Here is an 18816-nt window from a genome sequence, read left to right as displayed (position 1 = left end):
CTCTATACTAGCCCTGGCTTTAGGGGAATAGCAGTGGGAACACTTCCCTCATAAGCAGTGGGGACAGAAGGTATCACATTCTTACCGTCCTATCACAAGGATCGGTTACTACCTCTATTAATCTCTTCAGAACTATTCCTGGTTCTGTGTCCAACTCCATTGTGTTAAAAATTCTCTTCCTGACAAGTTTGTTTAAGATCACTCTATTCTTCCATTTTTGCGAAACAATATGTAACACCAAGAATTAACTTCAGAACTTTCTTTTGAAAGAACTTTTGGATTCCTGCTGCCTCAAAATGATTAGGCTCAACTGGGCACAAGTAAAGTTTCTATCAAATCATTTGGCTTTTCTAACACTAGTTCATGGCCCAGTTAGAACAGCTATTTACAGTTATATGATAATGTGAATTACAAAGGGAATGAAAAAATATATGTTAGTTGACTTGTATTTTAAATGTTTAATGTGTATAAAATCAGCTGAATAATATAACCACCAGAAAAAATAAAGTCTTTTGAAAACTCTTAAGTATTCTGAGTTAACCAGTTTAAAGCAGCTACAGTTTGGTATGGCTATCTGTGCAGTTCATTTTAACAATGATCTCTCAAAAAGTAAAAGTTTGTTGTAAAAGAAAGATCCATGATCAATTTCTTTGCTTCATACTACAGATTTTCTAATATGCTATGAAATTAACATGAATGTGTACAGCAAAACCATGGCTAAAATAATGTATTGTTGGATTTCTTAACATTCTACACAGTTCTACTTATGAGCTTCAGATGTTCCATCATGTTTTTATAAACGGAAAATCTGCTTCTCAGAGTGATGCTAAAGCTAATGTATACTGTGTGTGCAGTGTGTATTAATCCACAGAAAAGCACAATATTAATTCTTTGGTAAAAACAGATTTATAGAAACAGTATCTAGAACAGTACCTAGAACAATTCAATAAATATTAACTGAAAAAAACAAATTGATCAAACTTTTTTAATAGATGTCTAACACACCCATGACTGGTTTGTTTTTATATTAACCTGTTTCATCAATTATGTATGATCTTGTAATTAAAATCTTGGCATATCCATACTTCAATCCAGCAACTCAATTTATAGCTCATTGGATCTTCATTTTAAAGGATTAATCAACCTAAAACATTCAGTAAAATGAATTCACTTCATATCATCTCTGCATACAAATATAATACAATTACTTACCTAAACATGCCTGTACAGATTTAAGATGAAGGTGCCACATATGGAGAATAGAGTAATTATTGCTGTCCTTTTCAATTACTACTAGAAAGAACTTTTCTGAAAACGGTGGTGGACGATACCCTATTGTTCAAAGGAAAAGTTTATTTAAGTTGTTTTTCTATTGGGTTAAAAGAAAGATACTTTTAAAAAACATCTCTTGATATATACACAAGTTAGGAAGAAGATGGCAGAATGGATATTTAGGAGCAATTATATTTCATTTTTATGTCAAAAGTTAGGTAGCTGTCAAAGACTAATGAGGCTATGTCAAAAGTACACAAAAGCCAATATGAAGGTATACCTATTGGTCAAAGATGGACAATTTGAGCATCAAAGAATAAGTGAATGCAATTTATTAGAACATATTGACTATAGAGAAAACCATGAGTTTATAAAAATACCAAAAGAGAAAGAAAGGGCACATAAGAGAAAAAGGAAAGGAAGGGCAAGAAAAAACAAAAGGAATGGAAGGAAGAGAAATGGGGGGAGAGAGGGAGGCAGAGAGAGGGAGGGAAGGAGAGAGAGAAAAGAAGAAAGACATAGAGCAAAAGGGGAAGAGAGTATGCAAGAGCATAGTCCGCTTCACTCGATGCCCCTCACAGTAACTGGGGCATTAACTCCTTATTTGGAAAATTGAAGTAACATTTATCTTGATTTTCCTATATGAAAATAGCATTAAAAAAATTAAAAGTCATGGGGAGGGGCAGTAGTGGTGATATAGAAAAGACTGTTTAGAAATTTCATGCATTTTTTTATGATAAGGCATTGTGGAAGTAATTTTCCCTGTTGACAATTTTATTTTTCATATACGAAAATGAGATCTACACAGAACAAAAACTTTTTATATTTTTTCTTCTAATGTAGTTAACATATAATATTAATATTACATTAGTTTCAGGCATACAATATACTGATTCAACAACGCTATATATACTCCATGCTCATCAAAATAAGCATACTCTTAATCCTTTTACCTATTTCACCAATCCTCCCACCTACCTCCTCTCTAGTAACCATCTATTTTCTATAGATAAGACTTTGTTTTTTGGTTTGTCTCTTTTTTTCCCTTTGTTAGTTTGTTTCTTAAATTCCAGTTATGAGTGAAATCACATGTTATTTGTCTTTCTCTCACTGGCTTATTTCACTTAGCACCATACTCCCTAGTGCCAACCATATTGCTGGAAATAGCAAGATTTCATTCTTTTTCATGATTGAAAAATATTCTATTGTGTGTGTGTATGTATGTGTGTATATACATACATACATATACCACATCCTCTTTATCCACTCATCTATCAATGGACATCTGGGCTGCTTCCATATTTTGGCTATTATAAATGCTGCGATAAACATAGGGGTGCATATATCCTTTTGAATCAGTGTTTTCATATTCTTTCTGTAAATACTCAGTAGTATGATTATTGCATCATAGGCTAGCTCTGTTTTTAATTTTTTGAGGAACTTTCATACTTTTCCACAGTGGCTGTGCCAGTTTACATTCCTACTAACAATGCATGAGGGTTCCTTTTTCTCCACAACCTTGCCAACACTTGTTATTTCTTGTATTTTAGATTTTAGCATTTTGACAGGTGTGAGGTGATATTATGGTTTTGATTTGCATTTCCTTGCTTATGAGTGATATTGAGCAAAAACTGTCTTTAAAAATGAAAACCCAGGGCGCGTGGGTGGCTCAGTCAGTTGAGCATCTGACTCTTGATTTTAGCTCAGGTCATGATCCCAGGGTTGTGGGACAGAGCCCTGTGTCAGGCTTCACACTAAGCACAGAGCCTGGCTAAGATTCTCTCCCTTTCTCTCTCTCTCTCTCTCTCTAAAATAAAATAAAATAAAATAAAATAAAATAAAATAAAATAAAATAAAAAGGAAAGAAAATCCATAATGACAACTCACTGACATTCAATGACAACTCAATGAGCACTGCTAGAGGTCTAATTGTGGTCTCTAAATACCACACCTCATTAAAAAGAACAGTTTGGAGGGATGACTCCATTTTTTCAAAGGATATCTGTAACCTGAGCTTAGGATGACTTATGGTGCCTGAAAGAAAGTAAACTAGCAAGAACAATGAGATTGTGTCAAAAGGACTCAGGACAAACTTGGACCAACTTGAACCAAACAACATCATATTCATCAGTAATACCTGCTGATAACTTGGGCACAAACTCCTTCCTCTGAAATTGCCAATTAAAGGGAAGGAGCTAAATACTTACCCTACATTTCCTAAAAATAACTCTGTATTTCAAAGTAACCAAATAGCTTCAGTTGATAAGGGAAAGCTTTTCTTTACAAATACTTTCCAGATAATAAATGAAAACTGGTAAGATTAGGAAAACATAACTTTTCAATCCTTAATGAAATAATGGAGTAAAAAACATTAATGGAAGAAACCATGATATAGTAGACAGGGTGTCTGGGTGGCTCAGTTGTCTGAATGTCCCACTTTTGCTTTTGGCTCAGGACATGATCTCACAATTCATGGGACTGAGCCCTGCACTGGGCTCTGCATTGAGAGCACAGTGCATGCTTGGGAGACTTCTCCTTCTCTCGCTGCCTGCCCCTCTCCTGCTCGTTCAGGCACTCTCTCTCAAAATAAATAAATAAACATTTTTTAAAAAGAAAAAGAGGGACACCTGGGTGGCTCAGTCGGTTGGGTGACCGACTTCGACTCAGGTCATGATCTCGCAGTTCGTGGGTTCGAGCCCCATGTCAGGCTCTGTGCTGAATGCTTGCTCAGAGCCTGGAGCCTGCTTAGGATTCTGTGTCTCCTTCTGTCTCTACCCCTCCCCCACTTGTGCTCTGTCTCACTTTGTCTCTCAAAAATAAATAAATGTAAAAAGAAATTAAAAAAAAAAGAAAAAGAAACCATGATACAGCAGATTGCTGGCAAATATTACACTGGAATCACCTATTATATGAATCTTCTGCATCTTAGCATCACTAAAAATGAGACTTCCTAAGTGATGTTCTTTCTTATGTCCTTCTATAAAGGACACAGCTTCACCTAGGAAGTTGAACCTGGATCTAATCAAATCTACAGAGGTAATTTGTACTTTACAGGAGAAAGTTTGAATGACACCACAAGTAACTACTTAGAGAAATTGCTATAAAATAACTTTCTCTACATCAAGTGGCATAATGAGAGTATAAATGGGGGCGGGGTCACGTTAGTTTAAAATACTCTCAAAAATGAAATACAATATGTGAACTTTGTTTGGATACAGATCCAAACAAATTAAAAAATAAATTTTGACATTTTTGAGACAACTGAATCAAGTTAACATGGGCTAGGTATTACACAATTCTGAGGAATTTTGTTATCAATGTGATAAAAGCACTCATGTAAGAAGGTCATTTTTAGAAATGCATATGGAAGTACACAGGAGTGAAACAATATGATGACTAGGTTTGTTTTAAAATGTTTCAAGGGGCACCTGGGTGGCTCAGTCCAAGTATCCAACTCTTGATTTCAGCTCAGGTCATGATGTCACGGTTTCTGAGTTCAAGCCCCATGTTGGGCTCTGCACTGACAGCAGGGAGCCTGCTAGGGATCCTCTCTCTCCATCTCTCCCTACCCCTCCTCTCCTTGTGTGCTCTCTCGCTCTCTCTCAAAACAAATAAATAAAACTTATAAAAATACAATAAAATAAAATATTCAGGAAAAAAGGAAAAGAAAATAGGATAGGTAAAGCAAGTGCAACAAAATCTTAAAATCTTTAGACTATGCACTCTACTTTTGTCTGTAATAGGCATTTTTCTTAATTAAAAGAAATTAAATTTTAATTAAAAGTTAGAAAGTACAAAATAAGGTAGGGGCAGGAAAAAAAAGAAAGTCTACCTAATTAAGTCTTTTAAGAAAATAGCTTCAAAATCAAGAAGAATGTCAAAGAAATTTTATACAACATCTAAAGGAAAACCAAGAAAGGCATTGGGAAATCCTTTGGCATAATTTTTCAATGACATAAAGAAATGTCAAAAGAGGGAAATAAAATATTTTTAAATTTAAGTCTTTCAATTAAAAATATTATAATAAAATACTTCCTATAAGCATTTTCTAGTAGACTGGCATGAATTTCTTGTTAGAAGTAGAATGATAAACAGTACCTAGGTCTGTTGGAAAGCATATAAAAGAGTTTAAATCTTCGTAAAGGTGAAATACTATGGAAAAGCACGTTTTAAATCTATAAAGCAGTAATTTTACACCCTAGTGAGAGTGAAATAAAACAATGTGACAACTAATAACTTTATCAAGAAGAAAAGTATTCAAATAAAAAGCAAAATACATAAAAGGAAAAAAATTACTAGTAAGCAGTGAAGATATGTTTAAGGTAAGCCTCATAGAAGATAAAAATTCATTCTTTCTTATTTTTCACTAAAGAAAAGGCACTTAACTGTATAAATTTGGTAGAAATACTGTACTGAAATATCTATATATACTTCTGTGATACAAGCTATACCAAGAAAATTAAATATGTCCATTTAGATACTTACAATCTATAACCAAATGAGATAAAACATCTGGAAACCTTTTGTAAACCAGAAGAATGTTCATCATATAAAATGCATTCTTAAAGTAGAATATGTCTTTCCTTCTTTCAAAAAGAAAGCATTCTATTTGTTCTATGTTCAAATACGTTCTACATTCAAAGAGAACATGACTGTTTTATAATTACAAAGTTCTGACTTTTAAAAGAAACATTTTAAGCTAAATAATAAAGTCTCAACTAAACATCATATGGGGTCTATTCCTGAAAGCTCTTATGGAAAACTACTTTCTTCTGAAACACAAAAACAAATACAACACATCAGAGGGGGAAATTATGAGGTGGTACCTTTAATTCCCAGTGTATGTGAGGTTCCTGATACAGCATACAAAACAATGTCTTACATTCTATATTCATCAATGGTCTCTAGCAATTTATTGGGGACTTTTAAAAACTTACACTAAGGGGCTCCTGGGTGGCTCAGTCGGTTAAGGGTCCAAATTTGGCTCAGGTCGTGATCTCACCATTTGTGAGTTTGAGCCCTGCATCAGCCTGTATGCTGACAGATGAGAGCCTGGAGTCTGCTTCAGATTCTGTGTCTCCCTCTCTCTCTGCCCCTCCCCTGCTCATACTCTGTGTCTTTCTCTCTCTCAAAAATAAATAAACATTAAAAAATTAAAAAAAAAATACACTAAAATTAAATGGTTTGCTTAAGACACCACAGGGAACTTACTACCAATCAAAACAATTTACTTGTAGAATTGAACAATTAAAATTACTTTTTAAAACAGTTAAACTAGGTTTCATAACTAACATTTTCTTGGCAAAATCTAGGTCATGAATGAAACTATCTTTAAAAATGTAATTTTCGGGGCGCCTGAGCGGCTTGGTCGGTTAAGCATCTGACTTTGGCTCAGGTCATGATCTCACGGTCTGTGGGTTCAAGCCCCGCGTCGGGCTCTGTGCTGACAGCTCAGAGCCTGGAGCCTGTTTCAGACTCTGTGTCTCCCTCTCTCCGACCCTCCCCTGTTCATGCTCTGTCTCTGTCTCAAAAATAAATAAACGTTAAAAAAAAAAAATTTTTTTTAAATGTAATTTTCACTCACATGCCTTCTTCACAAACAAGCAATTTTTACAGAATCACAAGGTATTATTTACTAAAAATTATGAGTGATGACTTTTGATATAAAGATCCACCCTCAATATAAATTTGGAGATTTTTTTTAGTATCAAAGTCAAGACTATTTTTTAAAAGTACCTTGTGATGGCTGAAAAAATATTTCTGTTTCCTTTTTCTCCATATCTTCCTTATGTGGTTTGTATCCTATAATGAAGTCTTCTTGAAACACATGAAGCAACTGTGTATTTGAGCCACACTACAAATATGAAAAAAAAATGAAGTTTTATCATTGAAATTCCCTATCTTCCACCCCTCATCTCCTAAGAACACTAGTATAAGAAATAAATCTAACAATTTCTATTCTTTATTAACTGATGAATTAGAAAGGAAAAAGCAACAGGAAAAAAATCATTAAATCACCTGAGCAGAGAAAATTGCTTTAAAAGATGCTACAGCCCGTAGCAGAATTGAATAATAATAAAAAGAAATGAGCAGATCTGCTTCTGAATACACACATACACACACACACACAACCATAAGTGATCTATACAATTGGGAACTCAAAAATATCAGGTCTTCGTGACTGGCTGGAGAAGGCTATGCTGACTATGTAATAAGGTAACTGGTACAGGATTTACTTGGTTTTCCTAATTCCACTTGAGAACCCAAATAAATCCTCAAAGCATTCCCAGTCTGTCTAGAGGGAATTATGAGGGGCCCTATAACAGGCAGCTGAGTGACACATCTCTGGATTAATGTAGCTACATGTAGGTAACTAGGATTTCTAAAAGGAGGGATGACACATCACTGTGAGCTGCTACTGCTATGCTAAACGTGGTTTTGAACAATACAGAAAAAAAGATAAAAATAATCACAAATGGCTCCTTATAATCACAAAAGTGAGCTGAAATTCAAGGAAAGACTAAATACAAACAAAATCTTATTATGGAAGTGTGTCAAGATAATTGGATGGCTACCCCACAGATTTCAAGGAAGGAATGAATCTTCCTTGTGGGCTAAATCTTACAGAATAAAGGAAATCAACCTCTTTGCAAAGTACACAGAAATAAAAGAACTGTAAGGTTAGGCTGACCCACAGAATTTTTAGGAAAGTTATATAGTATTTTTATCTCTCTCCAGATAGAAACCAAAAATTCCTTCACATTTATAATAAAAACAAAAGGTAACCTCCCCAAAGGAAAAAAAAATAAATGAAGGGAAGGGTGACGTCTTCATGGATATAAAAATCATACAGCACATTGGGCCCACACCTAGAATGAGTTTTAAACTTTGTAATTTGTAAGCCTAAGCCATTTATCAGTGCTTGCTGTTTACCAGCCATTGTGTTAAAGATAACCACAACTAGAGGAGAAAAAATCTTGAACAGGTATGAAGTAAAAACCATAATGCTAAGTGAGAGTGGCCCCCGAAGAGAAGGAGCTAAAGTGGGAGATGACTTTAACACCCAGTCCTTTAAAAATTAAGACCTTTATGGGAATGAAGACAATCCACTCTTCTCCTATACCTCTATGGAGGAGAGAAAAAGGAAATCACAGGTTAAGGACCTCCTTGAAAGCATTAGTAATTTGAGTCTGGCAGCCACATTTCTGTTGCCAAGAGCTGACATGATAGTTTCTCTTCATTGCTGGAAATTATTACATTTTCCCCAACAGAATACGCAAGGCATCATGGAAAAAATAACAACATAACTATATTTATTTTTAAATATGATTAGCTCATTCCTCATTTCCTTGTTTGAAAATATTGCTAACTTCCTCACCAAAAAAATCTTTTTTTTTTCCTATTTAGAATGAATACATTAGTTCTATCCCTTAGTCCATCAACATGATCCTGAAGAAACAAATATCCTAAGGGCTAGAAAGGAATTTACAAAGTGGCTGTAGGGAGAAGGGTTCTCCCTCTTTCCTAGATAGTAGCTGGGAAGAACAGTGACTACACAAAAGACTGTGATTAGAAAGTACATGTATACTTTCATCTGCATTCTACTGGATACAAAATATCTAACATTCAGCCTAACAAGGCAAACACTCTAAAGCTGAAACTATCAACTGAGCTGAAATGAGTAATAATATAAAAAGAAACCACTAACCAAGCTCCTATGCAGCTGTACTGTATTTTCCTTCATGGTTTCCCTCACTCAATCAAATGACCTTTAAATAGGAAACAGGGCTACAGGTACAATTCAAGTGGAGAGTAATTCCTAAATCATTAGATTTTCATTATGGAAATCAAGAGAAGCTGGCTACATTTAGTACTAAACAAGAAAATTATTCTGAGAATGAAATAGATGCAAATAAAGCATTCTGGGATGAAGTATATTAATATCCCCAATTCACAAGCATGTTTTTACTTGGTTGGTTATTGCATCGAGTTCAATAATACAGCCAGGTCGAGCAGTAGACTGTTGGCTCACAATATTAAACACTTCTCCAATAAGTTTCTGTAAACAAAAACACAAAATGTTAATGATCAACAATGCATGAATCTGTCAACATGATATAGCATCTCAGACATTGAGGGATCCTCTAAATATTCACTTACTGGCAATGGCAATTCATACATTCAAAGAAATATTTCAAACTTCTATATTCAATCTTATTCTCATGTTTAACATTAACAAACCAATTAGAAAAATCTATAGTGTTTACCTAAATAGTGCTTAACTTCAAGGCATCTAGTTCTTTCAACATGTCTCATTTTGCTATCTTAAAGCTTCAAGACGGACATGGCTGAGTGTCTGGCCCAATGCCCATGTGTATGGTTTGCAGATCTGTAATACCATTTAAAGTCTGGGGGCACCTGGGTGGCTCAGTAGGTTGAGCATCTGACTCTCGATTTTGACTCAGGTCATGATCCCAGGGTCATTGAATCAAGCCCCATGTCTGGCCCCACACTAGGCATGGAGACTGCATGGGATACTCTCCCTCTCCCTTTCTGTCTCTCTGCTCCTCCCCTGCTCTCTCTCAGTCTCTCTCTCTCTCTCTCTCTCTCGAAATAAATAAATAAATAAATAAATAATAAATATTTTTAAAAATTAGGAGCGCCTGAATGGCTCAGTCGGTTCAGTGTCCAACTTTGGCTCAGATCATGATCTCAGTTTGTGAGTTCAAGCCCCACAACAGGCTCTCTGCTATCAGCACGGAACCTGCTTCTGATCCTCCATCCCTCTCCTTTCTGCCCCCCCCCCCCGCTTGTTCTCTTAAAATAAATACATTTTTTAAAACTTAAAAAAATAAAAGTACAATTCTGCCAGTTAGAAGGTAAGGGCAATGGCTGAGAAGTGAGACTCTGCCTTGAGATGAGGATGTTCGAACTAACACAGGAAGCCTAACTTTGGACCCCCAACTCCAAAACCCTTGTGCTGAAAAAAAACATTCCCTTTTCCCTTCTTCCAATCAGGCTTCTCTTGCATAAAAACCTTTCAGTAACTTCACCTGAAGCAGTTACCTCACAAGGAACTGCCCAATCTCCTTAGTATCAATCACCTCTATTACTTCTTACCACCTCCAGGCCACTAAGAGGTGTTAGATCCCAGCTTAGCCTAGGGGCATTTATACAAGATTGGCTCTGGGAAAACAGCACATACTCTGGAGCTGTAGGATCTTTCTTGTCAGCAGGATTCCAGAAACCATGTATGGGAACAGATTCTAGGGTTATTAGACCAAGGAGGACAAGATACGTGGTGGTTGGGTAGGGCTGAATTTATTGTTACAAGTACCTTCACCCAAGATTCAGTATTTAAAAGTGTTAGCTCAGACACCTGCAAGTTGTGTTAACAGTTGGCTGGGTTTGTTCATTGAAATCTGGATGCCTACAGGTGGTGAGGTTAAAACACGGGAATATCTCTAATACACCATGAATCTTTGCTACTCAAGTGTGGTCAATGGACCAGCAACGATAGCAGCATCCAGAAGCTTTTTATAAATGCAACTCTCAGGCTCTGAAGTGAATATATCTGCATTTTAATCTCATGTACAATCTCTAGATGATTTGTGTACATGCTGAAGTTTAATAAATACTGATGTAAACCAACAGTTCTCAGCCTTGGCTGCACACTGAATCACCTGAGGAACTTCAACAACCATTGATACTTAGGTCCCACGCACAGAGATTGATGTATTGGTCTAGGGTACAATCTGAGCATCAGGCATTTTATAAGCTCCTCAGGTGCTTCTGACATGCAGCCAAGGCTGTAATCCCCTGGTAGGGATACCCATTCCAGCTAAGGATTTGCCTTGCCTGCAAACAACTCTTCTCCTGGCACTATAACTAATGGCCTTAACAAATACCTTATTTAACACTACAGGATCCTACCCCACCTCCAACAAAGGAACCCATTTTACGCAGAAGATAGGACCAGAATTAGGATAAAGTGAGTGAAAATACTCACCCTGGATACAAAATTTAAGAGGGGGTGCCAAAAACTCAATAATCAAGATAAAAAATATCTTAAATGATTTTTAAATCAAAATCAATGCAAAAAAATTCAAAATGAATCAAATATCAGAATTTTAAATACAGCATTCAATAGTGTCATGAGGTGTCTGACTGGCTCAGTCAGAAAAGCGTGCAACCATCTCTTGATCTTGGGGTCATGAGTTCATGCCCCACATTAGGTGTAGAGATTACTTAAAAAAAAAAAAAAAAAAAAGTGTCTTGATGAGCCATATTAGAGCCTGAGATAAAAGCAAAACTTCACACACGTTTTTATGTATTTTTTAAATGGTTAATTTTTTTCTAGAACATTAAGGTGGTTGAAAACTACTGAAAAGTAGGTACATTAAAATTCACATTATTTTAAATTTAAATTTATTTATCCCAAAAGAATATTATTTTATTTTCCTGGCTTTAATGGCAGCAAACTTATCAATTTTTTTTAAATCTACTTTTCACTTATCTTGTTTTCAAAACAGACAATTTATTTGATAGTCTCTTGACCAAGAGACAATCTTCAATAATTTTTAATTAACTTCAACTTACTGAAACTTCTTTTGCAGGACAACTTTGTGACCAGTATTATTTTCTTTAAGTTCTCAAGTACATTTCCAAATATGAGTAAGACTGCACTAAGCAAAATTTGTGAGTCAGTTTTAGAAGATCCAATCAACAATGTTGATTTTATATTATAAATTATGGACACTGCATGACACTTAAAACTATTTCAGACAAAATTTCCCTAAGTCTTAAACTATCAAAACATATATGAGCCAAGCATTTTGTAAACAAGATTATCTATATAATGTAACTTTTCTCCAGTTAACACTTCAAGATCTAAAGCACTTCAGTTAATTTTCATACCTCCATTTTGAACGTGAAATTAGTATTTGCACTAATTTGTACTGTGGTAGTCAAAATAATGGCCCCCCAAAATGTCCACATCCTAATTCTCAGAACGTATGAATATGTTACTTTACATGACAAAAGAGATTTTGTAGGTGTCATTAAATTGAGGATCTGGAGATGAGGACATGATCTTGGATTAGACGTAGAAGGGCCCACTATAACCATAATGGTCCTTATGAGAGGGAGGAAGTGTGGTCAGATTCAGAGAAAGATGTGACAGATGCAGCAAAGGCCAGAGAAAGAGAGTTTTGAAGATGCTATGCTCCTAACTTTAAAAAGGAGGAAGGAGCCATGAGCCAGGAGATGCAGGGGCCTCTAGAAGCTGGAAAGAGCAAGAAAAAGGATTCTCCCCTAGAACCTCCAGAGGGAATATGGCCCTGCCAACACCTGGGTTTTAGGACGTCTGACCTCCAAAACTGTAAGATAATAAAAGTATTGTTTTAAAATCACCGATATGATGGTAGTTATTTGTTGTATCAGCAGTCAGAAACTAAGAAAGAATCCCACAATCTCCTTAATTTTTACTTGATAGGCTCTTTTTCCAATAATAATAACACATCTGTTAACTCATACATTTTTTTTAAAGTTTATTTTGAAAGAGAGAGACAGACAGAACGAGCGTGGGAGGGAAAGAGAGAATCCTAAGTAGGTTCCCCACTCAGAATGGAGCTGTATGTGGGGATCAAATTCACAAACCACAAGATCATGACCTGAGTTGAAATCAAGAGTCAGACACTTAACTGACTGAGCCATCTAGGTGCTCCTCATACATTTCTAGTTTGTCCCTTTTTTAAAATTCATTTTCAGGTTCAGGAACTATATTCATACCTCTCATTTACACTCATCAAGCATACTTTCAAAGTTACTTTCTCTTGTTATATCTGACAAATCTCAGTTGAAAACTGGATTAGCAAAGAAGTAAATTTTGATCAGATTATTGAAGTGTTTGCTTTGTTAAAGCCAGAAAGGTAAGAGTATAATAAATTGTTTGGGGCATAAATAAAATATTTAAACTTAAAATAATATTGTGAATTTCACTATACTTACTTCCAACTTTCAATACTTTTCAACTACTTTAATGTTCTGGGAAAAAATTAACCATTGAAAAATTAGAGAAACGTTTATAGAGTGCACATTCTTCCTTTTGCCCCAGGCTCCAACGAGACTCATCATGGTACCGTAGGATTTGTCTTTATTTAAAAATTTTGGCATTCTGTTCATCATTGATTTTTTTCGCATTAAAATACAGCACTAAAACCACATGATCTAGTAATTCCACTATGGGTATCTACTCAATGAAAATGAGAACGCTAACATTTGGGCCACTCCACCAGGTTTAAAAAGAAAAAAAAAAAGGCAAACACCCAAGGTGCTGACAAAAGTGTAAGGGAACATGGAATTTGGTGGTGTGAGGAGACTGCGATTCTCAAATTTAGGCTCTGTGACTATCTATGGAAACAGGGGTTATGACAGCTTTCCTTCATGTTGTTTCTTTTTCCCCTGATTTCCCTGCTGTGATGAGGACTGATAGTAGGACAACATCAATTCAGGTCCCAAGTAGGACTGCAAGTACATTACATCATTACACAATGATACAACGCCAAACCAGAATTTGTGTTTCCCTGGTGCTGGAGATAAAAGTTTCTTCATCTAAATAAAGAATAGCAATAGATGCTAAAGGGCAAAAAGGGTGTACTTTGCTGGCTATTCTTTATCTGCATCTAAACCGTGGTGTATTCTCCACCCTTGTCTGCCTTATTCTGTGCTCCAAGAGGTCGACTTCAGGACCGTATCACCTAGTTCCCAACCCCGCTGCAGCTTCAGGCTGAATTCGGTCAATGGGAGGGACCGGTCAGAGACTGCAGAGAAAAGAGAAAGAGAAGTTGGGGCATTTATCCTCCTTTCTCTCCCACAGTTCTGGCAGTAGCTGTGTTCCTGTGTGGCCACCTCTCCCAACAGGCAGCTCCTTTTCCACGGCGTTAGCTCTCACCAGGCTTTGGTACACTGTTATTGCTCTTCTTATCCCTTCAGGCATAGAGATACATTTTCTATTGCCACTGCAAAAAATTACCACACACTTCATAGCTTAAAGCAAAACAACTGTAATATCTTACAGTTCTGTAGGCCAGAAGTCTGACAGGGGTCTCGTTGAACATCAACTTGCCAGCAGGGCTGCATTCCTTTCTGGAAGCTCTAGGGGAGAGTTCGATTTCCTTGCCTTTTCCAACTTCTAGAGGTTATCCCTATTCTTTGGCCCATGGCCCCCTCTCTCCTTCCCCAAAACCAGTAATATCATCTCTCCGACCATTCTTCTTTTGTCACATCTCTCTTTGACCACAGCCAAGAAAGGTTCTCTTGCTTTCAAGGACTCATGTGATGAGACTGGGCCTACCAAAATAATCCAGGATAATTTCCACATTTCAAGGTCCTTAATTTATTTACATCTGCAAAGTCTCTTTGGCCATGTGAGGTAACATATTTGCAGGTTCTGGGGATTAGCATGTGAACATCTTTGGGAACATCTTTACTACCACAGGGTAATAATGGCTTCATCCTGTTACCAGACTCTGAGTGCTTTATTATTACCATGTGCTCAGCTCTGTAAGGAGTTCTTTCATTAAACTCTCCTCAGTTAAACCCTTGTGTGTCATCTGTTTCCCACCTAGGCTCTGAGTGAGTGACATAGAGACTAAATCAAAGTGGTACTGATTGTCTCTCCCTGAAAAAGTGCAACCCTTACCAATGTGTTCTTCTCCATAAAATGCAAAAGAAAGATCTTTGTGTAGCTTCTCCGACTTAGTATGGTCTTCCTTCTCAATTTAAATACTATGATCCCACAAAGAACATAAACAAGCAATTCAAAACACAACAGCCAATAAAAATATGAAAACCATTCAATTTCTGCAATAATAAAAAGTGCACAAATCAAAATAACTAGATACCAGTTCAAAATAGTGAAGATTTTGATAGAAGAAAGAAAAAGAGGATGGAGAAAACCTGTATCATATACTGCACTGATGAAGTACACATTGGTAGAACAGCTTCCCATTGTCTTCACAAGGTAATAAAACTCTTCAGTGTGATATTCATTAACTCATTCATCAACTCAACAAGTATCTAAAGAGTGCTTATCAGATATCAGGCACTGGGAATACAGCACTGCCTTATCTTACATTCAAAAGAAGACAAACAGCACACAAATACGAAAGTACACAAACTGTGAAATAGTACTAAGTGCCAAGGGGAAAATAAAGTGGTAAAGTGGACAGGAAGTAGTGGACAGGGGTGGTCAGGAAGGCCTCCCTTGACTGAAGACCTAAAGCAGGCAAGAACACAACCATGTGTTATCTGAGTGAAGAATATTCCAGGCAAGGAGAACAGTAAGTAAAAGACACTTAGATGAGAGAGTGTTGGCCATGTTCCAGGACCAGTAAAGAGACTGGTGTGGCTGAAGCCAACATGAAGTAGAGGAAAAGTAGAAAAACACAGTATCAGAGAAATGAAGGAAGGCAGGATAAGAGGTAAGAGGCAGACACTGTACAGTATTACAGATCACTGTAGACACTGGCTTAAAAGAGTGACATGATCCAAATTACACTTTAAAAATACCATTCTGACTTCTCTGTTGAGAACAGACTGTAAGAAAGCAGGGCATAATGGGAAGGTAACATCAGCAAATAGTGGAATAGGAAGTCTTAGACCACCTTCCCCCCACAGAGACACAGACTTAACAGTGAAAAAATTCAACATGCTTTCATGAAAAAAACATTCAACAAACTATGAACAGAAAGAAACTACCTCCATATAATAAAAGACATATATGAAAAGCCCAAAGATAAGGTCATACTCAATGGGAAGAGACTGAGAGTTTTTTCTCTAAAATCAGGAACAAGGCAAGAATGCCTACTTTCACCACTATTACTCAACACAGACTGGAAGTTCTGGCCAGAACAATTAGACAAAAAATAAAAAATAAAAAGCAGAAAAATTAGAAAAGACATAAAATTATCTGTTTGCAGATGACATGATCTGCAGAAAACCTTAAAAATTCTACAAAAGAACTGTTAGAACTGATTCAGCAAAGTTTTTTTATTCAAAAAATCAAGTCTGTTTCTATACATTAACAATGACAAATCCAAAAAGGGAATTAACAATCTCATTTAGTAGAGCATCAAAAAGGATAAAAAGGATAAAAAAAATTAAGAAGAAACTGAAAAAAAGAGATGAAAGACTTATACACTGAAGGAGCACCTGGGTGGCTCAGTCAGTTGAATGTCTGACTCTCAATTTCAGCTCAGGTCATGATCTCATGGTTCAGGAGTTCAAGCCCCACATTGAGCTCTGCACTGATAGCACACAGCCTGCTTGGGATTCTCTCTCCCTTTCTCTCTCTCTGCCCCGCCCCCACTCATGCTCTCTCAAAATAAATAAGCTTAAGAAAAACTTATACACTGAAAACTACAGACCATTCCTAAGAAAAATAATAAAAGATATAAATAAATGGAAAGATATCTCATGCTGTGGATTATAAGACTTAATATTGCTGAAATGTCCATACTACCAGTCAACATATTCAATGAAATTCCTGACATATTTTGTAGAAATTGAAAAAAAAAATCCTAAAATTCATGATAACATGGGGAAAGGATATTGGTTCTGTCAATGATTTCTTGGATATGACATCAAAAGCACAGGGAACAAAATAAAAAACACACTTAAAAACTTCTGCCTGTCCAGGGAAACAATCAACAGAGTAAAAAGGCAACCTACAGAATCAAAGAATTAAGTAGAAATCATACATCTGATAAAGGGTTAACATCCAGGATACATAAGAACTTCTACAACTCAACAAAAAAGCCAAAATAGGCAAAAGACCTGAACAGACCTTATCCAAAGAAGATATACAAGTGGCCAATAAGCGCAAGAAAAGGTACTCAACATCATTAATCATCAGGGAAATGCAAATCAAAACCACAATGAGATATCACCTCACACCCATCAGAACAGCCACTATCAAAAGAAGAGAAAATAAGTGTGGGAGTGGATGCAGAGAAGTTGGAACCCTCGTGCACTGCTTATGGGAATGTAAAATGGTGTACCACTATGTAAAACAGTAGGGAGGTTCTCATAAAATTAAAAACAGAATTACTGACTGATCCAGCAATCCTACTTCTGGGTATATACCCCCCAAAATTCAAAGCAGAATCACGAAGAGATATTTGCATATCTATGTTCATCACAGTGTTATTCACAAGAGTCAAGAGACAGAAGCAATCCAGATGTCCATGACAGGTGAAAGAATAAAGAAACTGTGGTATATACATACAATGGAATATTATACAGCCTTTAAAAAGATCTTGTCACTTGCTACAATGTGGATAAACCTAGGGGACATTATACCAAGCAAAATAAGCCAATCACAAAAGGACAAATACTGTATTATACCATTCATATGAAGTGCCTAAAGTAGTGAACATCACAGAAACAGAGAGTAGAAAGGTGGTTACCAAAGGCTGGTGGGAGAAGAGGGAAAAAGAATTAAAGTTTAATGAATACTGAGTATCAGTACTGTAAGACAAAGTTCTATCAAATCATCACAATGTACACTTTAAATATTTTACAATTTTATTTGTCAATTATACCTCAATAAAGCTGAAGAAAAACCACTTCAAAGTTCTAGAGTTGTAGAACAGTTCTAGTATCTGTTGAACAACAATGAATATACTTAACACTATGGAACTATACACTTAAAAATGGTAAATATGGTAAATTAAATGGGAGGGAGGAAAAAGAAAGCAGGGTGTAATCATAAATAAATATATTTTTTCCACAATCTAGCCTGTACCTTCCTATCCAATCTCATCTACTTCCGACAGCCATTTACATTCAATGCTATGGCTGTAATAGGCATGGCATAATAAAATACTTATAGTTTATCATGCACTTTCTTATACTTCTTCTATTTTCTTATACTTATTATACCTGTTTCTTCTTAATGGCTGTTCCTTCCACCTAGAATATTCTTTTCCTCCTTGACTTTTTTTTTTAATATGAAATTTATTGTCAAACTGGTTTCCATACAACACCCAGTGCTCATCCCAACAGGTGCCCTCCTCAATGCCCATCACCCACTTTCTCCTCCCTCCCACTCCCCATCAACCCTCAGACTGTTCTCAGTTTTTAAGAGTCTCTTATGGTTTGCCTTCCTCCCTTTTTTTTCCCCTTCCCCTCCCCCATGGTCTTCTGTTAAGTTTCTCAGGATCCACATAAGAGTGAAAACATATGGTATCTGTCTTTCTCTGTATGACTTATTTCACTTAGTATAACACTCTCCAGTTCCATCCACGTTGCTACAAAAGACCATTTTTCATTCTTTCTCACTGCCAAGTAGTATTCCATTGTATATATAAACCACAATTTCTTTATCCATTCATCAGTTGATGGACATTTAGGCTCTTTTCATAATTTGGTTATTGTTGAGAGTGCTGCTATAAACATTGGGGTACATGTGCCCCTATGCATCAGCACTCCTGTATCCCTTGGGTAAATTCCTAGCAGTGCTATTGCTGGGTCATTCCTCCT

At 36.2% G+C, this 18816-nt stretch overlaps 1 protein-coding gene across 5 annotated transcripts in view; it reads right to left on the bottom strand.

Annotated features, from left to right (window-relative positions):
- Positions 1-18816, bottom strand: part of DMXL2 (Dmx like 2) — a 151861-nt gene that overhangs the window by 50627 nt on the left and 82418 nt on the right. For all 5 annotated transcript variants that reach the window (XM_058737729.1, XM_058737732.1, XM_058737730.1 and 2 more), the window contains 3 exons: positions 9242-9331; positions 7009-7126; positions 1213-1332 (listed from right to left, as the gene is read on the bottom strand). In XM_058737729.1, the coding sequence (XP_058593712.1) occupies positions 1213-1332; positions 7009-7126; positions 9242-9331 (328 nt within the window). The remainder of the gene's footprint in view (positions 1-1212; positions 1333-7008; positions 7127-9241; positions 9332-18816) is intronic.

Source organism: Neofelis nebulosa, chromosome 7 (genome assembly GCF_028018385.1).
Source record: "Neofelis nebulosa isolate mNeoNeb1 chromosome 7, mNeoNeb1.pri, whole genome shotgun sequence".
Lineage (NCBI taxonomy): Eukaryota > Metazoa > Chordata > Mammalia > Carnivora > Felidae > Neofelis > Neofelis nebulosa.
This window is presented reverse-complemented; position numbering and strand designations above follow the sequence as displayed.